General features: G+C 44.9%; 1 protein-coding gene across 7 annotated transcripts in view; it reads left to right on the top strand.

The window, feature by feature from the left end:
- Positions 1-27,158, top strand: part of MAD1L1 (mitotic arrest deficient 1 like 1) — a 307,430-nt gene that overhangs the window by 112,878 nt on the left and 167,394 nt on the right. For all 7 annotated transcript variants that reach the window (XM_015876929.2, XM_015876934.2, XM_015876933.2 and 4 more), the window contains exon 12: positions 6,256-6,396. In XM_015876929.2, the coding sequence (XP_015732415.1) occupies positions 6,256-6,396 (141 nt within the window). The remainder of the gene's footprint in view (positions 1-6,255; positions 6,397-27,158) is intronic.

Below are 27,158 nucleotides of genomic sequence, written 5' to 3'. Positions count from 1 at the left end.
AGAAGATGGTAAGCAGGGGATTTATCAGAGACAGATTAGAAGAGTTACAGTGGATTTATTTGTGCTGGTCCATTTCCAGGGTGTAAGGCAAAGAAACAGAAAGTAGAGATACGACAGGAGAGATGCCCAATTCCTGCTTGGCTGTGTATTTGTAGTTACAGTGCACTACAGGGTTTTTCTGACCTTGTTCCTATTCAGGTTACATAGGATAGAAGTACTTGACCTTACAGTAGAAGAAATGTTTTATTTATGTTGTAGAAGCTTTGGTTGTAGAATGCAGTGCGTCTGAAGGGCTCCTTTATAGGTTAAATCCGTCTCTAGACTCCTGCAATAACCTATGAGGGGCAAAAATGCAAGGAGGGAGCTGATACCTGGGAAGTCAGATCCAAGAGGTAGAAATATTTTGCAAAACCATTCTCCAATGGCCTTCGTGTTGGTGTAAGGATAAAATCTGCTGGATGTTTTTATGGAGTAAGTACTGCTTTAATTGGAGACTTGAGTAGAAAGTCAATGGTGTGTGTATACATACGTGAATGTAGTCAGTACTAATTTGCAAAGTAAGGCTGGAAATAGGGTCAGCCACAGAGAGAAATGGTGGGAAATAGCTGTTTCTGAGAAGGAAACTGTGGGGAGATTTGGGAAAAGAAAATGTTGGTTTAAATGTGATTAGTGCCAAAGATAAGAATGCTGAAATAAATGGGGAGGGTTTGCCTTCTGGTGACAGTGGATACTGCTGTTGACAAGGAGGATTTGAGGAGTTTCTGGTAATTTGATTTTTGCTGGTTTTGTTTGACATGTTTGTTCTGGAAGGCTCAATTAGCTCTTGTTAGCAGCGCTCTGGGAGGGTCAGGAGCTGAGGGAATGCATCTCCTCTTAGTTAGGTTCCCATAGCAGCAAAGTCTGATTGAATTGGCATTTTTAACCCATGTACCTTCAGCCCTCTGTCTCTCTGGTCTTTCTGTCGCCACTTCTTTTACCTTTTCTTCTATCCTTTTTCCACGAGGCAATGGGATATTTTGTGTACAACCTTTGAAGACCAGCACCTACCTTTCACCACCTGTAGGCTGACGGTGTGGAATAATGACATCTGATGCTGCAGCTTATGGAGGTCGCTGTGTTGCTACCCGAGATGCAGGGCTCGGTGCTTTGCTGTCATGAATTTCATCACCTTGATGCAAATCCGTTTCTCTCAATTATAGAGATGTTGTTGAATTGTAATCCTCCTCTTTGATAAACACATCACTGAAGCTGAGATTTATTTGCCTTTATTCAGCAGACAAGTTACATGCCAAAGAAGGAAAATAGACTGGTTTGTTATTATTCATATTGAGTGTCAGTTAGTTGTTTCTTGTCTCTGATTCTTCTCTTACCTTCTTGCAATTTGTTTGTTGGTATTTTCTTCGGGTATTTTATGAAATACCACAGTTATGAGGTGATTGATAACTGCTAGAGCCTTTATGTCCTGTCTGCCTTCACAAAGGGTGGGTTTGTTCCTCTGCCCCATTCTCAGGGGCTCTTGCCATTGGGGAGTTCCTCACCTATAGTGAACTCAAGTCCACGAGCACCTGCCAGTCTTTTCTGAAGGATCCAAAGGATATATTTTTGTCAGCAGCTTTATCTGACTGTTAAAGTGTCCTTCAGTTACTTCTGACCACATTTTTGCTTTTATTCCCACACTTCATACTGCTGATTTTTATCCTGTAAAGCAGTTGGTCCTGCCTCAGACACCATCTCCCACTTCATATGTCTATACCTATGTAGTTTAAAGCAAAAAGCCATGTCTCTGCTCATTTTTCTCTTCTATTTGTGTTTTTAGGAGGAGTAGTTAGCTAAATTATACCTGATTGCAAATAGCATCTGTTTGATGTTGAAGCTCTGTATTCTTTCTTCAGTCTCGTTTTGAAGCTCTCTCTTATTGCGACTAATTTGGAGTTAGGAGTCTGGAGAGGAAGAGGAGGGGAAATCTTGCCGCTGATTTCCTATAATGAAGCAGTCTATTAGCATTCTCCTAAAATTATCATTAATTAAACAAAAAGCTCATCTAACGCTAGGAGAAGGAATATTTCTGCACCATCAAAAAGGCACTGAGTGGGAAATATCATTATGATTCCACTTTACAAAGTCTCTCTCCTCTGCCAGGCTGGAACCTGTGCAGAAGTGAGAGAGCAAGCGAGCTGTGTTTGGGTTTTGGATTAATAGTTGAAGTTCACTCATGTGGAAATAAAGCAGATTTTACTTTGACTAGAATTTGTCATTAAAAAGCCATTATCGGAACCGACCAGCACAATTCCTGCTCTTTCATTGCTAATGACAAAACAATCTGTTCTTTCAAACACAACAACCTTATATTTTCTTTCAGAGAATGGCGCAGGAGTCTTAACAGAGCAGGAGCCGAGTGAAGAAAGGCAGCCCAAAGATTTATTGATCAATAAAACAGACAATTACAGCTTGTTTATAAAAGGGGAGGAAAAAAAAGAACAACCCAAAACCTCGGGTCTGCAAGCAACACCGAGGCTCTAATAATGACAACTGTGGTATCCAGCTTCAAACGATAAAAGTCAATAGGAAGATATAGGATTTCAATAAAATTATGACACTAGATAAACTTTACCCCAGGAACAGATTTTCCCAGAGTGTGTGACTGACTTCACTGAGATTTGTAACTTTAATTTCTCTTCTATTGATTTTTCTTTTCTCCAACTAATTAGAAAGTCTGCCGTGAATTCTGTGTATGTGTGTTTGAGGAGGAGCCGACGAGCGTCAGGGAGAACAGGGCCTGAGATTTTATTTATACATACCTATATATAATATAAATAAAGGCTCCCATGGCATTTTTAATTCTTCTACTCTTTTTCTTCAGTTGCTTCCAATGCATGACAGGGAGCTGTGGAGCTGTGTGTTCTCCTCCCTGTGTGTCAGGCTGCCCTGGAGCTGTGTGCAGTGCTGCTTCAGTGATGTGGGCTGTGCTGTGTAGGGATGGTGGGTGCTTATTGGGAGGCCTCAGCTCTTCCCCTAAAACAACCCCAAGAGGGGCTCCTGGAGGAACCTTCTTATGTTATTGCTGTTTTTAGGCCGCTCCTGCTGCCCTCTAGTGTGTCAGTGTCAATAAACTTTTCTGTATCTTTGAGCTGTTTACCAAATCAACTGATGGTGGCTCAAATGTTGGCTTTAGGTAAGAGAAGGAACAGAGAAGGTGGCTTGGTTTGAGCCCTACCTGGATGCTAGGGTTCAAATCAAGCCCTTCAGAACATGGTTAGAGCGAGCTGCGTTTCTGTTCTGGCGTTGATTAGAATCTGGCCAAAGTAAAGAGCACAAACGTGTGCTGTGTTCTCCTGCTCCTCCAAGGACTTTACAGGAACTGCTTTTGGTGATGAACTGCCATTGCAAATTCAGGGTGTGGGCTGTGGGTTAGCAAAGATTCTTTGTGCTGGGTAGGCTTTGGAAATTTAACACAGGAATTTTAGCAATTCCACTGCATTTTCTCCTTGACAGAGCAGAATTGTTGGAAAGAAAAGTTAGAGAAGATACACTGAAGTCACTGCGGAGTCTTTGATGGGGTTGTGGAGTATCTTGTCAGATGGGATGAGGGGATACTGCGGCAATTACAAAACTAGGATGAAATTGTTGAGGATCTTTTTAAACAGAGGACTTCTTAACAAGAACTTCAGTTTCCTGCCAAACGAACAAGTTCTTCAGGAGGGAGAGAAAAGCTCTCAGTAAGTGCTCTCGGTGGGGGACGAATTGGAAAATGGAGCTGGGAACCACTTGTTGGTGAGAAATGATTTCATTACAGTATTAATATTTAGAAATAATTGAGGAGGAGAACCAGACTCCAGGATCAAGTGTTTAATTGTGCTGCCCTTTATTCCAGTTTTTCAGCCCCTTTTTTTCGATGTAGCTTGCGCTGTGTTTGCTGTGCTCGCCTTTTCCTGGCAAGTTGCATCTTTTCAGTGTACGGCTTTGAAGGGCAAGGTCTGTAGCTGCCTGCGGGGAAAGACACCCCATAAGAATGTCCTGCTCCTGTTCTCATCCAGCATTGTCCTGGTGGTTGCTGTTGCAGCTGAACAGCTTGGGGAACTGCTGGGGTCTTACTGGGGAGGACTCGACTGACCTCATATCCAGCAGTTAATTGGAAGCCAAGTGCGAAGGGAATTGCCACGGGTCCTGTTTGTGGCTGAAAAAATGCTCAGGGGTTTGGAACTGCCCTCTTGTAATGGAGAGGACATTGCCGTGTCGAATTATCACACTGATGAAAGACGCTTCACAGAAAATTAGGGTAGTGAGCTGTCTGGAGTACACAGTCAGTGAGACGATGCTGTAGTTGCAGCAGTGTGCAGGAATAAACCCAGTGACTTCACTAAATGCCATCATTAAGTCCTCTTCTGTGTTCTGGACAGTGATTCTGGAGCAAATGGGGAACTAAAGTCATCTCCTAAGCAAAGGCAGGCTACCTTATGGAGAGTACACTGTTTGTGTTGCTGGGGGAGAAGGATGGAGCCATCCTTTACTGCTGCTTTTCTGCTAAACAAGTTAATTTCCAGGCAGGTGTGGTTTGTCTCTGGCTGGTTTTCTCCTCCTGCAGTAACGTGGAAGTTTTTCTTTTCATGTGTCTGTTAGATCAGTAATTTTCTGTAAACTTTACTGTAAAACTGTTCTTTTCTTAGAAAAGTTTTCCCCTTCAGTCAGGCCTGAGCAAGAAGCCAATAACAGCTTCCAACACTCCTTTTGCCAGAACCTGTTTTTCTTTATTAATGCAGTTTTTGAGCCTCAGGCTGGGCTTTGATGTTGAGATCCTTTTACCTGCTGACCAGCCCAACCATGTGGCTGACCTTTCAGTGCATCATCGCATGTTCTGAACACAAACCATTCCTGTGGCATTGCCCCCTTCTTATTTTCACACCTTGATTTTGAATGTTCCTTCCCTTCCCCGTGCATACACGTGCTATCCACAGTCATCACTTGACCTTTAGATTTGAATGGGGAGGGTATGGGCTTCAGGTACAGGCTTGCTTGGCTGAGCAGTGAGCATCCCCTTCTCTATCTGAAATACAGCCCTTAACGTTTGTGATTGAGGGGAAAGGGTTTTCCTATCCTGGTTGTTTTTGATTTCCACAGGAGAGCAGGATCCCAGCCAAGTATTTCAGTGTGGCCAGGCAGTTTTTGTCAGCTGCTCCAAGTTCTCTGTAGTAGCAGCAGCCTGGGAACGTCACATCTGTAAAGCTGAGCAATCCTCTAACAACAGTTTGGATGTTTGTGATCGCAGCATTCACAGAGATAATGGATTTGCTCTGAACGTTTGTGCATTGCTGCAGCAGGGTGAAATAGAAATTTCAGCAATGAAAGGGAAGCAACCCTGTAAGATTTCCTAGGAGTTTCTGCTCCTTTGATTTATGCAGTGGGGATGTACTGCTTTAACTCTGTTCTGCAGCCTTGCAAACATCAAGGCTCTTCAATACAGTCAGAATATGAAACATTTCATCAGCTCTCTAATCCCTGTATGCACATCGCACTGTAACCAGCAATCTCTTTAAAACATACCTGGCTTTCTGGAATGTTGTTCAGCCTTTTGTCCCCACCAGTGGCTTGGCCACAAGATGCTGCCTACCACAGTTAGCTTTCAAGCCCAGCTTTGTACTTGGGAGTGTGAAAGCTCTCAGAGCATGGAGAGGGATCCTCCTGTTTATAACCATCGGCAAATAGGAGAGTGAGCCAAACACACTCTCAGCAGGATATTAACCTCTGAAAAAATACTAATTATAAGCACTGGATATTGCAGCACTCAACAGGTGGTCAGTCACATACCATTTGGAGGATATTTGCTCTTAGTCACTTTGTTCATCATCAAATCTGTTTCATTTCTGTTGCCATCATTCTGTTCATTCATTGCTGGGATTCTTTGGCAGGAAAAATGTCAAGTACTGCACTCAACGTTTTGCTGAAGAAGTCTGTTCAGCCTGTTGAATTAGAACAGTATCTCCAGAAAGAAGGAAGGCTCTATTTTCAGTTGGTATTTGCTTGTTAGAGTGAATGTGTGCTTTTCTTGTACCCAAGACAATCTGGTTATTCATTTCTTGTGCTTTTTCATTGATCTTACCAGAGCTACGTGCTCACACCTGTGACTCGGTGCACATACAAAGGCCGTGAGAGTGTATCCATCAGGATTCTGTTTTGCAATGGGGTAAAACACATTGTCCCTCCTGCCTCAGTGGGTTCAGGGGCTTTAACCCTAATGATGATTTCTGTTCTTCCCTGCAGGAGCGTGATGGGATGCGAGCAATCCTGGAGTCGTATGACAGCGAGCTGACCCCTGCAGAGCACTCCCCACAGCTGAACCGGCGCATGCGGGAGGCTGAGGAGATGGTGCAGAAGCTTCACACTCATAACGCCGAGCTGGAGGTAATAAAGCAGCATCCTTCTCTAACCCCAGTGGTGGAACAGATGAGGCTGTTTAAGAGTTCTGCAGCCCAGCATTGTGCTCTGCAGAAGGCAGGTTTGCAAAACGCAGACTTCAGAATGCCAGCAGCAGTAAGACCCACCGCGTGGTGTCGGTGATTCCCTGCAGTGCATGTAGCAAGGCTCTCCTGCAGGCTGTCAGTAAGGCTGTGCTCATTAGGCCCTTACCTCGAGCATTTGGAGAAGTAAAGTACCTGTCTGCTGTTATTCTTCTCTTTGTGGCACTGGGCCTGAAAGCCCCAGAGCACCAGTAACTACATTAACTGCTTTTTTTATACTGGGGTTTTCTCTAGGAAAAACATTTTCTTTTTTTCCTGAAGATAGTGTTTCTCAAAGGGATTCTTATATTATTATCCTCTTTATGTAAATTTGCAGGCTGAAACAGGGTTATAATGAGGTAAATTATAACATCCATTTGCCAAATTATTCCCTACCTCCCTGCTGTATTTGGTGGTAGTGGAACGGTCCTGAATAGAAACATTTGGAAATATCTCTGTGTTCTTAAATCTTGGCAGTTTTATTCCATAGGTTTTACAATAACTGTAAATATGTGAGTTTTCCTTTCTTCATGTCTAATCCCACCAGCATATGGATTTATAGATGCTGTAATTCAAATGGAGTAAAACTTGCAGTAATTGCTGCTCCTGGGATTCCTACTGAAGTCACAGTGGGAACTGCCCCGCTGTGCATCAATCTCCTTGTTGCTGCTGTCGTCTTTAGGAAACACTCTTCTTCTTTGGGCGGTGGGGGCTTAGGGCAGGGAGTGCTGCCTTCAATGACCTCTAGAGCCTTGGCAGGCAGAGCAATGTGCTGTGAGCTCTGTATTGCATTGCAGGTCTTCTTCCTCCTTGTTTCTCAGTTTTGGGCAAGTTAAGCCAGAAATTAGTGGCAGATGAAAAGGAAACTTGCCTGAATGTTTTCATATCCATGTGGTTGTTTGATAAGTGCATTGTTTAACAGCAGGATTAGAGGGCACTGGCATAACATGCTGGGGGGGCTGATTCATCCTGTGCTCTGAGCTGCTGTCAGTGGTGGCTCTGGGTTGATGGAGGGAGATGTCCCCAGTTGTTTTGCCAAATAGGTCGAATCTGCATTGGGTGGTAGCAGGTTCCCCATTTCATTTCAGGTGGAAGCGTGGAGGAGTGTAGGAACCAGTTCCTGCATTCCTTTAATTATTTATAGGGAACAAGTGATAGGTTTATCTTCATGGGTGTGGATAAAGGGCTATGTGGAAAATTTCAGAAAGGAGCTGTGTTCTCCAGAGGTTTGTTTTGTATGATGTCAACCTTTAAGTCTTTCAAAGACATTGCTAGGAGCGGGATTCAAAGTCCTTACATTCCCCTTGTAAAGTAAAATTTCATGCTTCACTTGCTTGCGTTTGCCTTTCTGACTGCAGTGTTGGCTGCCAAATTCAATCTGTTTTGAAATTTGGGAGTTTGTTTTTCTAGTAAAAATCCGAGAACTGGAAAGGGAAATGGAGGTCCATGTGGGCCTGCTGGCATCTCGTCATCGGGAGCAGCAGCTGTAAGTCACTGCCTGCAGATCAAAGATCTGGTTGATAGCAGCTATTAATAACTTCTCACATAATGCTCTGCACCTCCCAGCTCTGCACATTTTAGAATGGTTGACACCTGTGTGACTCATCTCGCAAACAAACAGAGGAGGCAGCAGCAGGAATGAGGCACCTTGGAGCTTCGGTTGGTTTCTGAAATGTGGGTTAAACTATCTCTGATGCGGGAGGGAACTTGGGCACATCTAAATCCTGGTGGCTGAAAGGCTGGGACATGCTGGGAGCACCTGCTGTAGGTGGGCTGGGAGGGCAGCAGGCAGCTGAACTGTGGGCTGTTCTCATGGTTTGGTTTTGGAAGTGCTGTGTTGCTGACAAAGAACGGGACCTGTCCATGCCTGATGGGGCAGAGCCATAGGATGAAGACAGGCTGATGGGCAGCTTCGAAAATCCCCTTCACTGATGACTGACGATAAAAGCTGGATCTCTAATGCATGAGCATGCAGACACGTAGTCTGTTCTGGGGCTCAAAGTGATTGCCATCTCCTGCCCACGATCGCCTGCCCTCCCAGCACAAACCCTGTCCCACGGTGCTGAGCTGGCTGTCAAGGTTCAAGAACAGCCTTTATGGAGCACTGCATGTAAAGCAGGGAGGAGGCCAAGAAAAATACCAGCTGAAATGGAGGCTGGAAAAAGCAAGCGGGCTGTGCCAGCCTATTTCGGGTGGTTAATGAAGTGTCACTCAGCATCTTTTTAAAAGCATGTTTTGGAACTGAAAAGGGAATGAGTTTGTCTCTGGCCAGCATGTAATCAGTACGTAAAACAAACAGAATTGCGGCTGTATTCTTATGGCGACATAAATTTTCAGCTTGTCATCAGCGATATTAACGGTTTTTGTGCCAATCTTGATTAATTTTTACTACTGCTGCTCCTGTTAGTTCTAATCTCAAGATAAATGTGGCAAAGCAAGGAGCCTCTGTGCATGTGGCAGCTTGTGACAGGGCTCTGTTGTGGAGTTTAGTGTTTGAAAAGTTAAATCCAGCTGCACAAAAGAGAAATCATCATAAATATAACTCCATTAATAGCTATTTTATTACAACACACTTGGCTCCATATGAAACTTTAATGAAGAGAGATTTGCAAGGAAGACTCACGCTGACACCTTCAATGGTCTCAAGCATTTTTTACATTGAGAGATTTACGCTGTCTGTGAACACCATATGTATTCTAATCAGATAATTATGAGTCTGACAGTTTCAGCACGAGAAATGCCATATGCTCGGTGTTTTTGTGGTGGTTTTGTTGTGGTTTATTTTTTACTATGGGTATTACTGGTGGCCTCAAAACTTGCTGACCAAAACTTGTCACCGTATCTGAGTGTGATAACTGCAGCTTGGCTGCTGGTGGTGGTTAGCCACAAGTCTGCTCCTTGCTAAGTGAGTTGCTTAGGAGTCACTCCGGTGCTTAAAGTGAATTTATGTGGATGCAATAGAATGTTTATTTGAGCAGTTAACAGTTCCTCCTCGTCTCTCACCTGGCTTCCCCCTCAGTGCTTCTCCACTTTGTTTTACCTCCTTTTTTCCCTCCCTTTGATCAGCACTTTATGCTTGTTGTACTTTATCCCTCTGCTGAGTTCTCTCTCCCCCTCAAAGGTAAATTGCTTCTTTACATGGCAGAAGGGGTTTCTGTGATGATGGGAGCTTTACAGAGAAATTTCCTTCCATCTGTGTGAAGCACAGAGTTTGTTTCCATGTTTGGTTTTCCCTGCATCTCTGCTGCCTTCCAGTCTTTCTGCACCGCTTATCTCAGTGACACCTGTAAGAAGCAGTGAGAAGATTGCCCTGCTCCCTTTGGATGTCCACAAGGAACAAATCCGAGTCACTGGAGCTTTCCTTTCCTGCCGCTCCAACACGGTGTGTTTTGCTTGCCCAGCCTTCTGCTGTCACTGTAGCATCTTATCTGTAACTCAAGAGGGAGAAAAGAGACTCTCTGGAGATGATGCTCACGTGCTGCACGCACCAGCTAGCACTGATTGCTGAGGCACTCACAGTTCAGGCCATCATATTCTGACAAAGCAAACTCCCTGTCAGAATAGCATTTAGAACCTGGGCGCTTTGGCATCTCTTGGCAGTTCTGAGCCTTCCTGGCCACTGCTGCATCCTCCTCCTTTCTTCTCTTTTCTAGAGGAGAGGTGGCTCAGGCTCTGCATCCTCCGGCACTGCTGCAAATCGGATGATCTTCAGTTCTCTCCTCTCTCACACATTTCATCTTCCTCCAGACCTGAGTGCCCTTGTCAAGTCAGGGAGCCGTGAGTTCCCTCCCCTCCCTTTTACACCTGCTGGCGGCTGTGTTTGGGGAGAGCACCTTGCAAAGAGCCATCACATAAATGAGGAAGTCGCATCGTGAGGGGTGCAGTGATTTGTTAAAGGTGACAGTCCCCGCTCTGCAGGAGTGCCCTTAAAACTGGCTCGTGTCACAGCAGGGCATGTCTCTGTGGCTTTTGTAATTGGTTGAACTAGATGTTAAAGCCCAATTATTATTAATTATTTTTACTTTTTGGAGGTGCTTCTTCATTTTGGATCTGTAGTGAAAATCAGGTGGTATGTGGCAGTGCCTGTGCTACGGGTATCCTGCACGGAGCAGCATTGTGAAGGTGGATTTTTACAGCTTGTTTTAGTGCAGATGCTCTGACAGTTTAAGAACAGCTTTAACTCAACAGTTCCTTGGGACCACAGCTAAAGAGGAGCATGCTGCCATCATTCTGAAGGAATGAGAATTCTTGGCACCAACTTGTAGAGAGTAAATTGAATCATTAATGAAGTTATCTGTCCTTTTAGCCTGTGGTGCATGTCAGGGGCTGCAGGAAGCAGCCTGGCTGAGGTGAGACCGTGGTGCTGTGTGGGATGCTTGGAGCATAGCAGTCTGCTTTTGTTCTGTGTGTCCAAAGCCTTTGACACCAGCTGGGGACATCACAGTGCACCTCTGGAGGCTCTTGTGATAGATGCTAACAGCCTGTGCTCCCCTGAAACTGCTCTTGGCGTGAGCAAATCCTCCTGTAGACTCTACTGGTGATGTTTTGAATAACAAAGCAGAACAAGGTTTGACCTGAGGAATTTGTATCGCCTTCAAAGGCACCTGGATGTAGGAGATGTGAGAAGCAGGTGAACTGGGTCTAAATTCTCACAGTAGATTTAAAATTGAGTAATTTTCTAGCAATGTTTGGGAAAGAGAAGATAACTGATGTGAAGTTATGAGTCATATTCACCACAATAGACCAGGGCAGAGTGTTTCTTATGGCACTGAGAGCTTTAGAATGCTTTAAATTGGAGAGCCTACTTGCCTGTGCCCAGAGATACAGGCTTTGAATTCAGATGTTTTCAGGTGGAGGAGGAAGCAAGAGCACAGGGCTGGCCCTGGCTGCTGGCTTCTTGAAGTTAAGGAAGGCTTTGACAGCGTGCTTGTACAACTTCCTCAGATCATATTCTACAATTAGAGATTTTTAATTTTTTTTCAGTTTTATAGAAATGACTTGAATTGCATTCTGTGTTTAATCCAGAGATCTGTCTTCTGTCGGTCTTTTCCAGGCTGGAAAGCATGGTGAATTCATGTAGTGTTGGTGTCATCTCTCTGGTCCATGCAGCTGCAGCCCATGTTGCTGCTGTGGCAGACCCTGGTGGCTGGGTTTGTGTTCAGGTGTGCCTGAGTGACCCTTGGAATGGCCAAAGCTTCCGAGGTACGTGAGGACACAGCCTGGCCTCCCTGCAGCAGAGTGATGGCGTCCTGCTGGAGGCAGCTCTCCATCCCATCTCTGAACTGCCCAACGATGCCTTTAGTGTGTGGTTCATGTATGTGTAGCTCAGCCTGAGGAGTATTTTGGTGCCTGGCTCATTAGGGGGCAGGATAACTGGCCAGGCCAGGCTGTCTCTTTTGGGTGTCCCAGAGGTGCTCTGACCAGTGCATCACACTGCATTGGTGAGTTAATTTCCTTGTCAGAAAGTGCAGAAATAAAGTGAATGTTTAATGTTCTCTGGCTATTAGAACTACTACTTGGTTACATTCTGGAAGTGATGAAAGCTGCAGCAGCTCATGGAATCCAAGCGGTTCTGAGAGAAGCAAGGAAGCAGCATCTGGTGAAAAGATTAGAATTGAAAACTGCACGTCCACAAAACACCGCAGCAATTTGATCTATTCCTTGCCTTTGCTTTGCATTAATGACATGAAACAACGCTTGTCGGGGCATCTTGAGAGATGTTTTGAACTTGTTGAGATAGGTTGATTTTTATAATGATTGGATTTGAATTCTGTGATTTCTAGTGCTTCATTTCAGGATAACTACACGATCTCTGCATAATTTAGAATGTAAAGTATGTATTTATAAGTGTTTTCACGTCATCTTTTAATTCACAGCAATGGCCTCCTGTGGCAAACAGGGATTAATGTTTTTAACAATGATTTTCCATTTGAAAACACACCATCAACTTTTATCTATAGCCAGGTTCTTGCAGTGGCATCTCTGCAGGGCCTGTACGTGTGCCTCACTCTTCCTGTCCCGGAGCTGGCAGTGCCCCCACCTTGCTGCACTGGAGCAGCTTGCAGGGCTCTGCAGTGGATCTCTGCCTTTGAGCTCCTGGACTTGGAGCTCTGCTGAACTCCTGTTGCCTAATAGTCATAACGTGTATTAGAAAAAGTGCTTTGAGAAGACAGCAACAGCAGCACAAACTCGTTCCCATGCTCCTACTCTTTGCAATTTGCAGGAATCTCAAGATCCTTCGTAATGCTCTTAACTTTGTTTATTGTAGCAATTAAAACAACAGTATTTGCTGTCTTAATTTTCTTTTTGAAGCCCATTGATTATTTCCAGTTATGATCTTAATCAGCAGGAGCGGAAGGGTTGTTTCTTCAGGGAACTAATTAGTCTCAGTGCCTGGTTCAGCATGGTTAGCTGAATGGTGCCTAAATGCAGAGGGCGATTGCAGTTGTTTTCTTCCAGAAGATACATAATTATTCACCTTTCTTGCTTTCTTCTCGACTGGTTTGTCTGTGCACTGCAGCTTTTCTTTTTGTCCAGTTTGGTTCCATACTGAGGTCATGGAGCATGGCACCATTGCAGTGTTCGGAGGAAGATGGTTGGAATCCTGGTCTTCACTTTTCTCCCTTCTTCTGTGCTTAACTGTGAATAGCCAGCTAAGTCTTGGAAAAGACTGGGAACAGAAGTGATATTCAACAAGCTGTGAATAGAAGTGGAGCTGTTGATACACATTCTCTCCCTTCAGAGGTGGTCCAAGCAAACTGTGAGGAGCAATTCTCTATTTTCAGAGGCTTTGCAGTTTACCTATTTGTTTTAATCAGTGCTAATGTCAAGCATGCTTTGGTTCTTCAAAAGCTTTGCAGCAGGACAGACTGAAAGTTCTGGGGAAAGCAGCTTTGCATTCTTCATGCCCTGTGGTACCAGTGACAGCAGTATGAAATGTTGGCATGTTGGTTGAGCACTCTGCACTGACTTATATTTTCCATGTGGTCAAATGGCATTAATGGCTGTAGTGATGCCTTCATATTTCAGTTCTATTCAAAACCACGTTAAAAGCTGAACTGATGTGTGTTTTAAAGCATTGATTTTTATCTATTCTGTGTTTTCTTGCTTGTGTTCCAAATGTCAGATTTACAAACACAAGTTTTTGCAGCACTGCTTCCTTTTGGGAGGTTTTTTTTCCCTGGAAACCCCATTTTCTTGGACAAGTTGGTAATGCTAAATATTTCTAAGTTTTAAAGGATGGCAGCAAGAAGCTTGAAAGATGTTACACTGTATTATCGGCATATTAAAGAACAGTGATGGATTCAGTAGCTATGAATGGGGAAAAGAGTAATAATTTTGTAGAGGTTACTTAAAGTACAATATATTGGGTAAGGAGAGATTTTTTGGTTGAGGTTTGTTTGTGTAGAGGCTGTCACCGTACATTATTTATTTATGTAAAGAAGTGATCAATGTCTGTATCAGTTTTAACTCATAGGAGCATCTCTTGAGAGCCCACAAGCTCTGCATGTTTCCCAAAGCTTGTGCTGTGCTGTACAGAGCTGGGTCTGGGCTTACTGACAGATGCTCCAAAACCCAAAGGTCTTCACCATACATGCCTGGAGCTTCCAAGGCTCTGCCGCTGCCATTTCCGCTAATTGCTGCTTGGTTTGTTTCTTCTGTTTGCTCAGAGATCATCTGAGTGTGCTTAATTGTTCCTCAGCTGCTACGTGGCAGCATGCAGAACTCTTGCAAAGAGGGAAGCTGTTGCTGTGTGTGGGATTTCCTTGAAGGAGAGTTGCTCATCCAGCTTGGCACAGGCTGATGGGGTCTGTATTAACATGAGACACAGTTGTATGTAATTCCTTCAGATCCTTATTGCATATAAAATACCATTGGTCTTCAGTTATTCCACTGTACTTGATAGAAGCTTGCTTGAAAGCACCAGGCCTTGGTTTATTTTGTGACCAACAAAGCACAGTGTAGCCATAGGTGTATGTATATAGATATTCCTAGTGCTTGTTCAGGAAAGCACGTCGAAGGAAGTGCAGAAGACTTGCTTTGTACTCTTAAAATAACACCGCATCCCAGGCTAATTCTAAAGGCACTTTGTTGCTTTGTTGTTTATGCATGTTTCTGAATGCAGTAGATGAGGCTCACAGCTATACAGAGAACTGACATTTATCTGCACGGCGCAGCATGACCTTATCGTTCATAAGTGGCATTTCCTCTCAAGATAATGAGCACCTTTTTATTTAGGCCAGACAAAAGCCAAATTCGCTGTAGCTGATTTCTGCAGCCCGTTAACACTTTACAGATGATGTTATTGTAATTGTTGCTGATACTGGTTTCTGTTGCGTTCCACTTGCTCTTTGGATAAGGCTCTTGTTTCTGAACAGCAGAGGGGAAGTGAGAGTGGAGAGGTCGCCCTCATGTCTTCATGAGCTCCGTGGAGCTGCTGCATGGCACAAATCTGGCTGCTCCTACTGCAAATGGATGTTTTCTGTAACCTCTGTAGGCTTCTTCAGGGCCTGTTCAGAGAGCATGCTGAGCGCAGTTTGGTGCATATCAGCCTGCAGTGGACAAACCAGCTGGTGACCCCCTGAGGTCAGCCCTCCTCACATTTAGACAAGGGGGAAACTTCAGAGCTGTTTATCTGCTCAGGTAAGAAGAAAGAACATTTAAATATGGGATTTTTTGCCTTACCCTGGTGCCACTGCTTGGTTTAATTTTGCCTGCAGCATAATCTGTGCACTCACACTCCCCATGTAATGCCCAGCCACCACTGAATACGTGCTTTGTGGTGGGAGCTCATCCTGAGATAAGCTTGACATCTGTTCTGACTCCTTGCCTTGCCAAATGGAGGTCTTAAAAGCTTCTGTAGCATGGCTTTGCTGGACGGAGATCCAGGTGAGAGGAAACTCGAGGGTTTCTAATGGGACCGGCACCTTTTGCCTTGTCTGTCTGCATCTGCTGGAGTGAGAAGTGATTGTGAGTTGTTGGATTGCTTTCCTGAAATGAGTTGCTGTTTGCTTCGCTCAGGGAAGATAAACAATTGCATCTCAACAATATCCCGTCTGGCATCTTTGTTGGCAGGCTCAGCAGAAGGGCTGAGGGCTGAATGGACCACGTTTAGGATGAAATTGCAGGGCTCCCTGTGGGGTTAATGCTTTCAGATCAAAACTGAGAAACATTGATGAGGCAACACAAGGAAATAGGCATTTCTGTTCCTTTTGCTCTGTCTATTTCACAGATAAACAAGAGACTTCAGTCTCAGACTGGTTAATCCTGCAAGACAGTTATTGTGAAAGGAAAGTGCAAGTTTCTGCAACGTAAATTAAACTGATGCTTGGCAAGCACAGAATATACATCACACCTGTGCTGTGCAAGGACGGTTTGTTTGCTCTTTCTGTTCTTGTTATTGCCATTATTTTTTACCCTTTGGTACCCTTTTCAAACCCTTTTTTTAAGGGATGGGAGATATTAAAGATCCCTGGAGGACAGGTTGTGCAGGAGGCACTAAGCACTGTGTGCTCACCAGGCTGCCTGGAAAAGAACCCTTGGATTCGATGAGAGTCCCCTTCAGGCTCTGCAAGAAGGAGCATGAGATTAAGAGGGGCATTTAAAAAGGATAATTAAATTGCCTGCTTTGTTGCATGCTGGAAAGCATGGGAATGTCGTGGGCAGCCAGACGAGCTGGAGGAGAAAAGAGGGGGTGGGAGACAGGTGGCAACGAGAGCCAGGGAATAGAAGTTCCAGTTATTTTGAGGAACAGTCATCAGTTTATGAGAAATCTTCCTGCAAATGCTTTCCAGAAGGCAGATTCTCTCTGGGAATGGCTTGCATTGCTCCAGCTTTGCAGTTCACTGCCGTGAGTAGTGTCATTTATGATGTGATTGGTAACTTAGTCTTGGTGGCCTCGACTCCACTCCTGTTTTGGATGACCATCACCACAGACCAGCTGCACAAGCACTTCCAGTGCTGTGTTTTGATGAGTGCACTTAAAACAGTACATTGGTTCCATTATGCAGAAAAGACTCAAAGTTGGTCCAAGGTGGCCTACAGGAGCTTGAGGTCTCAGATACGAATTTAATGATAACACAGAATCCCTGTTAGGAATGAAGGCATGTGGGGAAAACTGCAGCCACAAACTTGTTCTTGCACTTCATACACTTGAACATCGTTCCTTTTCATCCCTCCTTCCTTCACCACATTTGTCCTGTGTTGCTGGCCTCCACCTTACCAACAAATGATTAAGCAATAACAAGAAAACAACCCCAAAACTTGCTGTACCTTCAAGTGTTGGCTTTGAATTTGCTGCCTATTTATAAGTCATTCATTCGAGCCACAGTGGCAGTTAATTAGAAGTGCAGTGAATCCTTTTCTCAGTAGTGTGTCAAGAGAGGATCCTTTTAGTTCATTTGCTTTTTTTCTCTTTTAACGTTGTTTTTTTTTCCTTCAGCTCTTACACTGTGCTTAAATTCCTTTGGGATTTGTTTACTTAGAATATATTCTCAAATGAAAGTGGAAAGGCTTTGCTCCTCTTTAAGGAAGGCAGAGGAGCGTGACCGCGTTCTACAGGGGTGCTTGATGTGATCTGAGGATGTAGTGGTAAGGATGTATTTTACACATTTTTTTTGGCTTCCAGTTTTTTATCATGGGGAATATTTTTAACCTTTTTTAACTGTCTGCTGGCAGTACTGGTACCCCTGTTTTTTCTCCCCAGCGGTCACACGACGTTAAGCAAATTCTGCTTCTAAGCCCCGTTCAGCTCATAGTACAAAAATGATGAGGTATGATATTATAATTGCAAATTGTGACTGTCTCTGTGGCCTTGCAAAGGTCCTTGGGCTTTGCTTTCTCCTTTTCTTGAACAGCGTTTGCACAGATCAACATGTCAATTATTATTATTTTCATGTATTTGTTATTTTACTCCCACCAATCCTCTTTATGTGCTGTGGGATCCTGGAAGAGCAACCAGGAAGAGCCAGATTCTTCTAAAGGCTGACCCAGAAAGCAGGTATGAAATCCCAAGGGAAATTCCTGCTTGGCCTCCAAGTGCAATGGACTTTCTACTTTGAAAAGGAGAGTCTCTCCAGTAAAACTCACTTTTCTCCCCATCATACAGACAACACATGAAAATCAAGAGCAGGACAAAAGCAGAGTATCATCCCATTCATTTCCTCATCTGCCCCTCACTCATTGCCTCCCTGAGTCAGTTGTACCCGGAGCAGCCATCAGAGCCCATCAGCTGCGTGGAGCTCACCCTGACATTTGGAAAACCCTGTCTGGAAAGAGAATCAAGCAGCAAGCTTCTGCTAATTATAATAGCTGTGTTTAAATTGTAACGTCTGCTTTATTAAGCAAAATCCAGCCAGGCACTCAGACTAGAAGCTGCAAATATGTATCAGAGGAGACAGGTCTTAAACAAACATTGTGGTGGGGAAGCAAGGGCAACACAAGCATTGCTCTGTCAGAGCAAACATTACACAATTCTGTCTGGAGGGTGAATGTTGTTTCCTAGCAACTTCCAGGAGTGTTTCAAATTTGTTGGAGACCCTCTGAGATTTAGGCACTTTACCCACTGTTCTGCTGGATGCCAAAAATACACTAGTTGTAATTTCACAAGCCTTTCTTTCAAGGGCAGTGTTTGCTTAAACCCTTCCCTGACCTTCATTTGAGCTTGCACAACCTGTGCGGCAGCACAGAGAGCCAGGACAAGGCAACGAGCTAAATTAAAAGTAACCCAGGAGAAGGAAGTTCTAAGGGTGGATCTTTGCTTCCCTGGTGGTGGTTGCCAGCAGGCTCATGGTGGTCACACTGGGATGGGTGCTCTGTGTGTGAGGGGACTGCGGGTAGTGAGTGGTCAGCAGGGAGGATTTGTTGGGAACGTGGCACATGTGTCATAAAAGGCATCTCTTGGGAAGGGACAGCACAGATCACCAGCTGCCAAAAAGCCTCAAGCATCTTAGGGAAAGGTGCTGCTTCTTGGTCCTTGGGGATGCTTGGATCAGGAGGAGCTGTTGACTTGCCATGTTTTAATGGTTAATGATTTGTCACAACTAGGGAGGCTGTGGTGTAGGATTAGTGTGAGAATGACAGTGCTCTATTCCACCCAGTTACAGACCTTCAGGCTGGGCTCTAATATACACTCAAAGCCCTCTTCTTCCAACCCATTGCTTTTACTTTCAGCAGAAGGTTTCTTCAGAGACCACTCGTGTCTGATTTTTTTTGCTCAGATTCAGGTTCTTCTTTAAACCTTATTTCAGCTCCTCTCCAGGTATTGATGCTGCTCTTAAACTATATTGGCCATTCCAGGCACCTTCAGAAGCATCGGCTCTTGGGGCACACACACCTCTCCTTGGCAAGCAAGAGGATCATCCAGGTGTTCAGTTGTCAGCACACAGGGAAGAGAATGCTGTGATATGCTGATAGTCTGACAATCTCTCTTTATACATTTAAATTAAAAGTGATACAATTGCATAAATCATTGTCACAGTACTGTACGGAAGCAGAGTGCTATGATACAGAGCAGTTAGGAGATGACAGAGCGAATGCTCTTATTCTTGACTTTGAGAAGCGCGCTGCCAATGAATCATTCTTAGTGATGAGATACAGCAGTGCTGACTCATCGGCTGAAATTAGAAGGGCTTATTTAGGTAGAGATGTAATTCCACCATTTTTTTTCTGATGAATGGATAAGAGTGAACACTTTTGTTGGCTAATTCACGCACTTCATCAACTGAATGTTGTTTCTTTTCCCCTGATGATCAAACCTGGCTGGAGAGGATTGATGGAGGGAGGGAAAACCTGTATCTTGGGAGAAGCGAACTGTGCAGGATGAGTGGTAGAAGAGTTCATGTTTTGATAGAGATGATGGCTGTTGTGTGGTCAGCACTTCTTGGTTTCTGAGGCTCTCTTTTGTTTTAGTGTGTGTTAATGTTTACTCGTTCTTCTGTCAGTCATAAGAAAGAGTCGCTGTAGTTAGAATTTTGCCAGGAAGTGACAAGCAAATGTACAAACAACTGTTATCCCCTTCTCCAACCACCTTTGTCATTGCACCTAACAACAAGGAATTCTGTTCCTAAAAACATTGTTGGGGGAGCAGCAAAAGAGAAGGGCCCCTGTGCTGGGGTTGCACACTCAGCTGTTTTTTTCTTGGTTAAGAATAGTTTTGTGCTCATAGAGAGAATCTTAGTGGCAGCAGCTTCTCTGGTGGGTGTTGTAGTGGTGTGGTGAGCTCTTGGAGCAGGTCAAGGGGAGGACACCAAGATGATCAGAGGGCTGGAGCACCTCTCCTATGAGGAAAGGTTGAGGGAACTGGGCTTGGAGAAGAGAAGGCTCCAGGGAAACCTCATTGTGGCCTTCCAGTACTTGAAGGGAGCATATAAACAGGAGAGGGAATGGTTTTAAACTGAGACAGGGGAGGTTTAGTTTGTATGCTAGGAGGAAGTTTTTCACCCATAGGGTGGTGATGCACTGGAACAGGTTGCCCAAGGAGGCTGTGGATGCCCCATCCCTGCAGGCATTCAAGGCCAGGCTGGATGTGGCTCTGGGCAGCCTGGGCTGCTGGTTGGCGACCCTGCACATAGCAGGGGGTTGGAATGAGATGGTCATTGCAGTCCTTTTCAACCCAGGCCATTCTATGATTCTATGGAATAACTCCTTTGTAGAGTCCATCTGGGTCTGGGAGTCTCGTGCTGGAAGCAGTTGTCGTGGCAGAGCTCCATCACTCGGACTGCCCTGCGCTGCTGAGGAAGCAGCTGCAAACTCCTGTTTTTGTTTGGCACCGTGTTCTCTCCCTGAGGGCTGCAGCACCGTTTGATTAGGATGGAGGGAGGCAGACCTATTGCAAGAATGTATTATTCCTAGCAGAGCTGTGCTGATTTCTTGGTCCCTGTGCTTGGCCTTAGAAAGGTGGTTGAGGAAAGCCACCTGCACAGCTGTTTATGCAGGTTTTGCTCAACCTCTGCTGCAGTTCACAGTGAAACCAGCAAATGGTTGCTCCTGTTTTGAGAAGTGTGCAGATCTGACACTTCTTGTCACGTGAAAGATCTGGAAACACCTGAGCCCCTTGTTTTCCCACAACCTGCACCTACCTGCTTTCTTACAAATGTTTCTATCTGGATTGGGATGCTCTCACCTCCACAGACTCATCCTTTCCTGAACAGAAGGCTCTGTGTTTTGCCACTTCCCCAGCTTGCCTTGGTACTGAGTCCTTAATGGGAGATGGCATGAGCGGTGCTGATGGAGTGGATACTAAGAGGTTTAGACTCTTTCTTCAAGCTGTGCCTTTTGCTTTTCCAGGATCAGGGAGGTGAGGGTATGGCCACTTCTGGATGTAGAGATGCTCACGTTCTGCTCTTAATGTGCAGCTCAGTCCTTGTGCTGCCTGAGTGGTGCGGACCATCCTGTGTGCTGCATGTCACTAAGGGCACTCTGAGCTCAGAGCTGACCTCCTGGGTAAAGGCTGAGTTTTTTATCTTTGTTGTCGGGGGGAGGAAAGGAGTTTCATAGAGTTCAGTACTTTGCTTGGGGCCTCCCAGGAATTGTTAGGCAGAGGGAGAAGGAAAGCTGGATCTTTGCTGCAGAACTATGCAGCTCATTTGGAGCTGGGTCAAATGACTTGCCAGGAATAAAAGTGTGGGTATTGGTTGTTTTTATTTTGTTTGGAGTTGTATCTCCCTTGTCTGAGTTGTTCCGCAGTGGCTTTGCTTGCAGCCCTTTCTTACAGCATAACCAGTGAGAATTTGGTGTCAGTTCATTCCAATAAAGCTCCTGTCAAGAATTCTTGTCGTTACTAAGTGACTGACTCTGCTAAAACGGAACATGGGAAGAGGGATTGGTCTGTCCTTGAGACTTGAGAGCGAGAGAAAGATTTGGTTATTATCTCTTTGCCCAGTAAATCTTGATCGCCTGTTTGACAGGAGCTCGTGTCTTGCAGACGTTTTCCCTGCATTTCAGTAATTATAACCACGACTTCAGCAGTTTTTCACTTTGCAGCGTCGCTTTTTGTTTCGCGCCCAAGAGCCTTTGCTTTATTCACACTTCATTTCGTTCACCAGCTGCTTTTTGTCTCTCACTGGGGGGCGGCATTTCACTGCTGCACGTCCAGTCCATCCCTAGGAACCTGTCACTCACGCAGGTAGCAGCTCCTGCTGTTTGCTGCACAGAGCAGTGACCCTCAGCCCCTGGCTGCTGTAGTTCACTACCAGGCACCCAAATGCAGGAATCCCTGGGGGTGTGGGGGATCCTAAATGTGTAAAGCAGCAAAGAAGTTACTTGGCAGTATGCGATGCTCCATCTCACTGTGATCATCTCAAGTGATGTGGTTATGTGAAGGATCACATTTCTACTACAAAGTGCCAGGATGCCATTTTAAATTGGGGATGCCCCCATGCAATTTTGGAGTGCACAGAGATGCAAGGACAGTGCTGCGCTGCTCCCAGTCTGCGGTAGTGCTGCGCTCGAAGGCTGGCCTCACCTAAATGGGCACGTGGCTTGGAAGGAAAAACAGGCAAACAGCTGAAAGTTGGGTCCCGTGGGTAAGATTTCAGTGTGAACACTAATGAAAATTTCATTTCAGCTCTCACAGTAGTTTAATATGCGGGATCACAGTATGGAAATAAACCCGAGTCTGACTGTGAGTGGCTGAGTTACGTCTGTCACAGTCTGCCACCCCCACGAGTAAGCTGCCTGTGGCATTTATTGTCAAACCAAAGTTTTCTCCCTGTTTTCACCACAAGTCAGAATCATATCTTGGTGCGAGAGAGAACTGGTGATTCCAGCCATCTCTTCTAAGCGTTCTCACAATGTTCCTCCATTGCTTCTTGTAATTCCTAAGTGTGGTGCATCGAGCCCCGTGTTTCTGACATTCATCGTAATTCTGAGCATTACAATCAGTGCTTCCCTTATCAGAATTGCCCTGGGAGCAGAGCCATGATTTGCAGTTTCCTTCTGCACTTCAGCCACAGCTTTGATGCACAGTGTATTACTTGCATCCCCCAAACCCAAAGGAAAGAGATGGGGATGCACTTTTTTTTTAGCTAAGATTTGCTGGTTTGGATCACATCCCTCTTCAGCTGCACACTGAGGCCATCTGCATTATGCATCTTTTCTAAGTGGTTAGAATCAAAAGTTACTGGGAAATAACCCAGCTAATGAATGGAGGACAAGAAGCACAAGGTGATGGGGCATGCTCAGGGTTCCATGTTTCTGTGACTGGAAGCAAATATGTCCTTGTAAATTTATCTGCTGACTTTGTTGAGGAGTAGAGGCAAGAATTTATCTTCGAAGTCAATTAATTTGAAATAGCTATTAATTAACGTTATACTTAAATTCGCCAGTCATCACACTTGACTTGGATTTGCAGACAACTGTTGCATATCAAATATCGCTAAGGACACCGTGGGCTGTGTCACGCTGCAAAGATGCCGTGCAGCTGTAGAGCAGCCCTGGCAGGATGAGCTTCTCCTGTGCCCATCCATCCCCATGAGGTTTGGGTTGCTGGCTGTGGGTACACAACCCAGGCACAGGCAGCTCTGTATTTCACAGGCGTTTCATGGGGTAGAATAAAAATGACGGGGTTTAATTTGAGTTAATGAAAGTGCTGCTTGTTTTTCTTCCTTGCAAAGCACCCGCGTTGTATTAGTGAGACTGTAAAAGCAATCATGTTTTCTGATGAAAGCATAAGGCTAAAATGATGTCTCCCAGTGCAGATCGTTTTGATTTATTCCCTGTATGCAGCACAGTTTTGCTTCCATGGCTTTTTGTAGCAAACTTTAATTTTTGTGTCTCTGGCTGTTGCTGCTGTGCTGTGCCGAACCCACGAGCTGTTTAACACGCAGCACAGAGGAGTGCATTAATGCAGGTCCACAAAGCAAGCTTCGATTTGCTAATTGCTCACAGAGCGGAGGGTATTGTTGTGGAGAGAGCGGCTGCTCATTAGAGATTGAGCAGCTCGTTTTGCCGACCAGTGAGGCTCACCTTGAGCTGCTCACCCATCACACAGGGCACACGGCTCAGTCCGGAGCAAAGCAGGGGGCCAATGGCTGCGCTGTCATGGCCAGATTGCCATTGGGTTTCCTTCCCAGCCCACCTGCATTGCTGGAGCTGGGAGAGCGCTGGGCCCAACCCCGTAGCTCCCTCCTGCACACCTGCTGTTGCGCTGCCTTCCCGTTTGCATTCGAGCTATGAAATACGATGGAAATAATTACAACGGGAAGGTATAGGAGATTAATTATTGATGAAGGGAAGCAAGCTAAGCGATTCAGAAGTGTCTCCTTGGGAGCCAGATCAGTTTTTCGCCTTGGAAACTGCTCCTGCCCCTTGCAGCCCAGCGCTGTATTGCAGCCAGGCGGGAGCATGGGTTATCTGTCCTTCCCCACTGCTCTCTTAGGAGGATGACAGTAGCGCTGACAGTAGATTAGACGGTGTTGTCATGTAAGATGAATGTTTGGAGTTGACAAACCTTTTTTTTTTCCGTGGGCTTAAAGTAATTGACTGCATACTTGAGAGGATTTTTTTCCCATGCTTGTGCTACTTATTTGGTTTTCTTTACCTGTTTATGCCACCTTCAGTGGGCAAATTGGCCTTTACGTGTATTTGTATATCTGATTCTTAAACTCAGCATCTGTTTGCTTATCAGATTTCTTAATGCTTGAGCTCAGCGATCTGTGGGAATTTAACATGGGTATGAAGTAATAAGGATTTCCTTGGAGCTTTAAGATAACTTCTGTATGTATTGTGAAAATGCATCATAAGTCTTTCCTACTGAGAGTTCTCAAGGCAGCAGGGTGGATGTGTTCAAGCTAAAAGCTCTGAGATGGGGCTGGCAAAATACTCCAGCTCTGTTGTAGGTACCAGCCCTGTACCTGCTGGGGAGGGGATGCTCTTGGAGTGAGGGGCTGTCCGTGCCACCTCCCTTCCCACCCACTTACAGCTCCCCACTCACACCCACCCTGGCTGCAAGCAGGAGGATAGAAGGGAAGCAAGAAATCTAACACCAGACGCAGTATAGCAATATTTCTTTCAGGTCCTTCTGAGGCTGCCCAGCAAACATCCGAAGTGATGACACTGGGCTGTGCCAGAGCCCTCTGCAGCTCCTGCCTCCCAGTGCTGCACTGCTGGCAGCTCTGCCAAAGCACTCTGATTAAGTGAGATGTGGGGAGAAGTTCAGAGCCTAATTTCTTGTTCATAATTAAAAATGTGTGCATCTGTCATGCTGCTGGTGATTAGGTTGTATTTTCTTGTGGCCTAGTAGGAATATGGCAGTGAATCACTTTGCAAGCAGCTGTCCTCTAACAGCTGAGCTAGGTTCAATATTTGATTTAAGCTAATAAAAAGTCTGGGGTAGGGCTAATGTTTACAAACTGGATGTGATAAAGCATTCGGATCATCTGTTGCACAGGCAGGAGGGAGCAGCACAGGGGCCCCAGCGATGTGGGGCTGCTCCCTGTGCTCCCAGAAGCAGCTCTACTGGAGGAGCCTCCTTGTTTCCAGCCCTTCATCACGTTGTAATGGCTCACAATGCATTAAATATGTCCCTTTTGCTCTTCTGTGAGAGCTGTAGCCAAACCATACAGTTAAGAATCTTTTAATCTTCATAAATAATTTCTTCTGGCAATCTAGTGAGCTTGGTTGCTGTTCTCTGTATTCCCACTAGTTCAGCTGCTTTTGCTCCCTTTGAGATGAGCTGCCTAGAAATGAATGCAATGAAGAAAACCTACTCTGATTTAATTCCTATCTGATTGCTTCTCCAAATTGTATTGATCTGCTGTTATCAAGCTGCAGCTTTGGACTTGCTGTCCTGGTTTGCCTGTAGGTCTCTACTGGCATAACAACGTGACAGGTTTGCATTTGGTTATTTTCTCCAAGACATATACCATATAAATGATGAAATATTTCCCTCTTATACTCTCATCTGTTTGTATTATTTCTTTCTTGTCCAAAAGTTTTTGCGGCCTCTTCCCAAAGTGACTGACCTGCCCCCTTCCACTCTGAATCAGCCCATGGTATTATAGAACCCTGCGCTGTCCAGCAGGAGATTGAATGGAGAAATGACCCTCAAACTGATGAGTGATAGGCATGGGAAGTACATACATAATTCTTTATGTTTCTCTGCATCTCATTTAGAGCTGTAGTTTCCATCTAAAGGTCATATACACCTTCACTTATGAAAATACAGAAAAGTTCCTTTCATTTTGTTCTAAATCAGAAATACTCTGTCAGTCCTGGGGTGTTGGACAAAGTCTATGCTGACCTCTCTCATAAACAACATCTCTGGGAGGAGGTTTTCTAATTCTTTGCCACGTGACCCCCTCCTGGCTCCAACCTGCTGGTGTAATTCTGCCTGATTAAATATTAGTGGGGAAACAAATCTTTCCCAGGTGTCTGCAAATGTACAGTTTCCTGATGTTTCAGCATCCAACTTGGTGATAATTTCATTTTTCCTCCTTGCTTTGCTCGTACACACGCTCCGTGTTGGCTTGGGACTGGCATCTCCCGCAGTGTTTAATGAGCGTGTTTCGCTTCCCTGTGCCAGGTCCCAGGCTTCTATTAAAACCCCTTTCATCCTATTTGAGTGTCTGTTCCTTAAGCAATGTCACATCATCCCATGCTTCACACAGCAAGAAAATGTTGGGTTTTTTTTTCCATTTCCACTGAGCTCTATGGCCAGAGCAGTCTGAGCTGCTTGGTTGTTTGTTTGCAAAATCAACCTTTATGCTGTTCTGAACCCTAAGAATGAAATGATTTGTTTGCCCGCATTTCAGTGTTGTTAGTCTGCAAAGCTTAGTGTTCTCTTTTTCCTTGTAATAAACTGTGTGCTGTTTGGATGTAGTACTCAAAAGACCCATTTTGTGTTTGGAGAGAGATTGTTAGAGGGGCTCTGGAGGGTTTTAATGAATATCTGCCTGAAATTACATGAATTAGTTTGCAGGAAAGTTGTTTCCCTCCCCCCCCCATTCTCGTTGTGTTTGTTTCTGTTGTTTAAATTAGCTTCTCTGTCATTGGTTGGTTCTGTTTTTTGGGCTTTCTGCTAACCAGAGGAATGCAGATTGTGTTGCTGTGAAGGAGAAGACATGGGAAGAATTTGCACTGAAGGAGGAAACGTGGCTCCTCGCAGCCATCTCCAAAGTAGCTCCTTTCTAAACCCTTCCACAGAAACAAAACCTTTTGGAAAGCTCCTTCTATGAGTCATGTTCCCATTTCTCTAGGAATTATAGAGAGATAATGTAAGATGTTTCCTCTCTGGTTTGAGATCCTTTGAATTTCAAACTTCCTTTTAAAAAAGGGAAAACCAAACCTTTGCACCAGGACATGTTCTCATGGGCGTTCAGTTGGGCTGCATGGAGGCCTTTTCTGGTGTTCTACCACAATTTTAGAGACTGCTAAAATCAACCATTTGACCCAAAAGTCTTCAACAAGGTATTCTGTGTGAAGTTATCTTTACACACAACGCTCCTGTCAGTTGTGCAATGAGCATCTTCTTTCTCTAAAGTTTCTTTGGAAGGAGCAGAGAGGAAGCTCAGTTCTCAGGCCGGGCTGTGGTGAGGAGATCTGGGATGGAGGTCCCAGTGGGTTTCCTCTCCACAATGAACCCGTGTTTTCTAATGTACTGTAGGCTCTTTGGGGCAGAGTCACCTCTCATAAAGGGTATATCCAGACCCACCACTTAGAATTCCTTTT

The sequence above is a fragment of the Coturnix japonica genome, chromosome 14, assembly GCF_001577835.2.
Source record: "Coturnix japonica isolate 7356 chromosome 14, Coturnix japonica 2.1, whole genome shotgun sequence".
Taxonomy (NCBI): Eukaryota; Metazoa; Chordata; class Aves; order Galliformes; family Phasianidae; genus Coturnix; species Coturnix japonica.
This window is presented reverse-complemented; position numbering and strand designations above follow the sequence as displayed.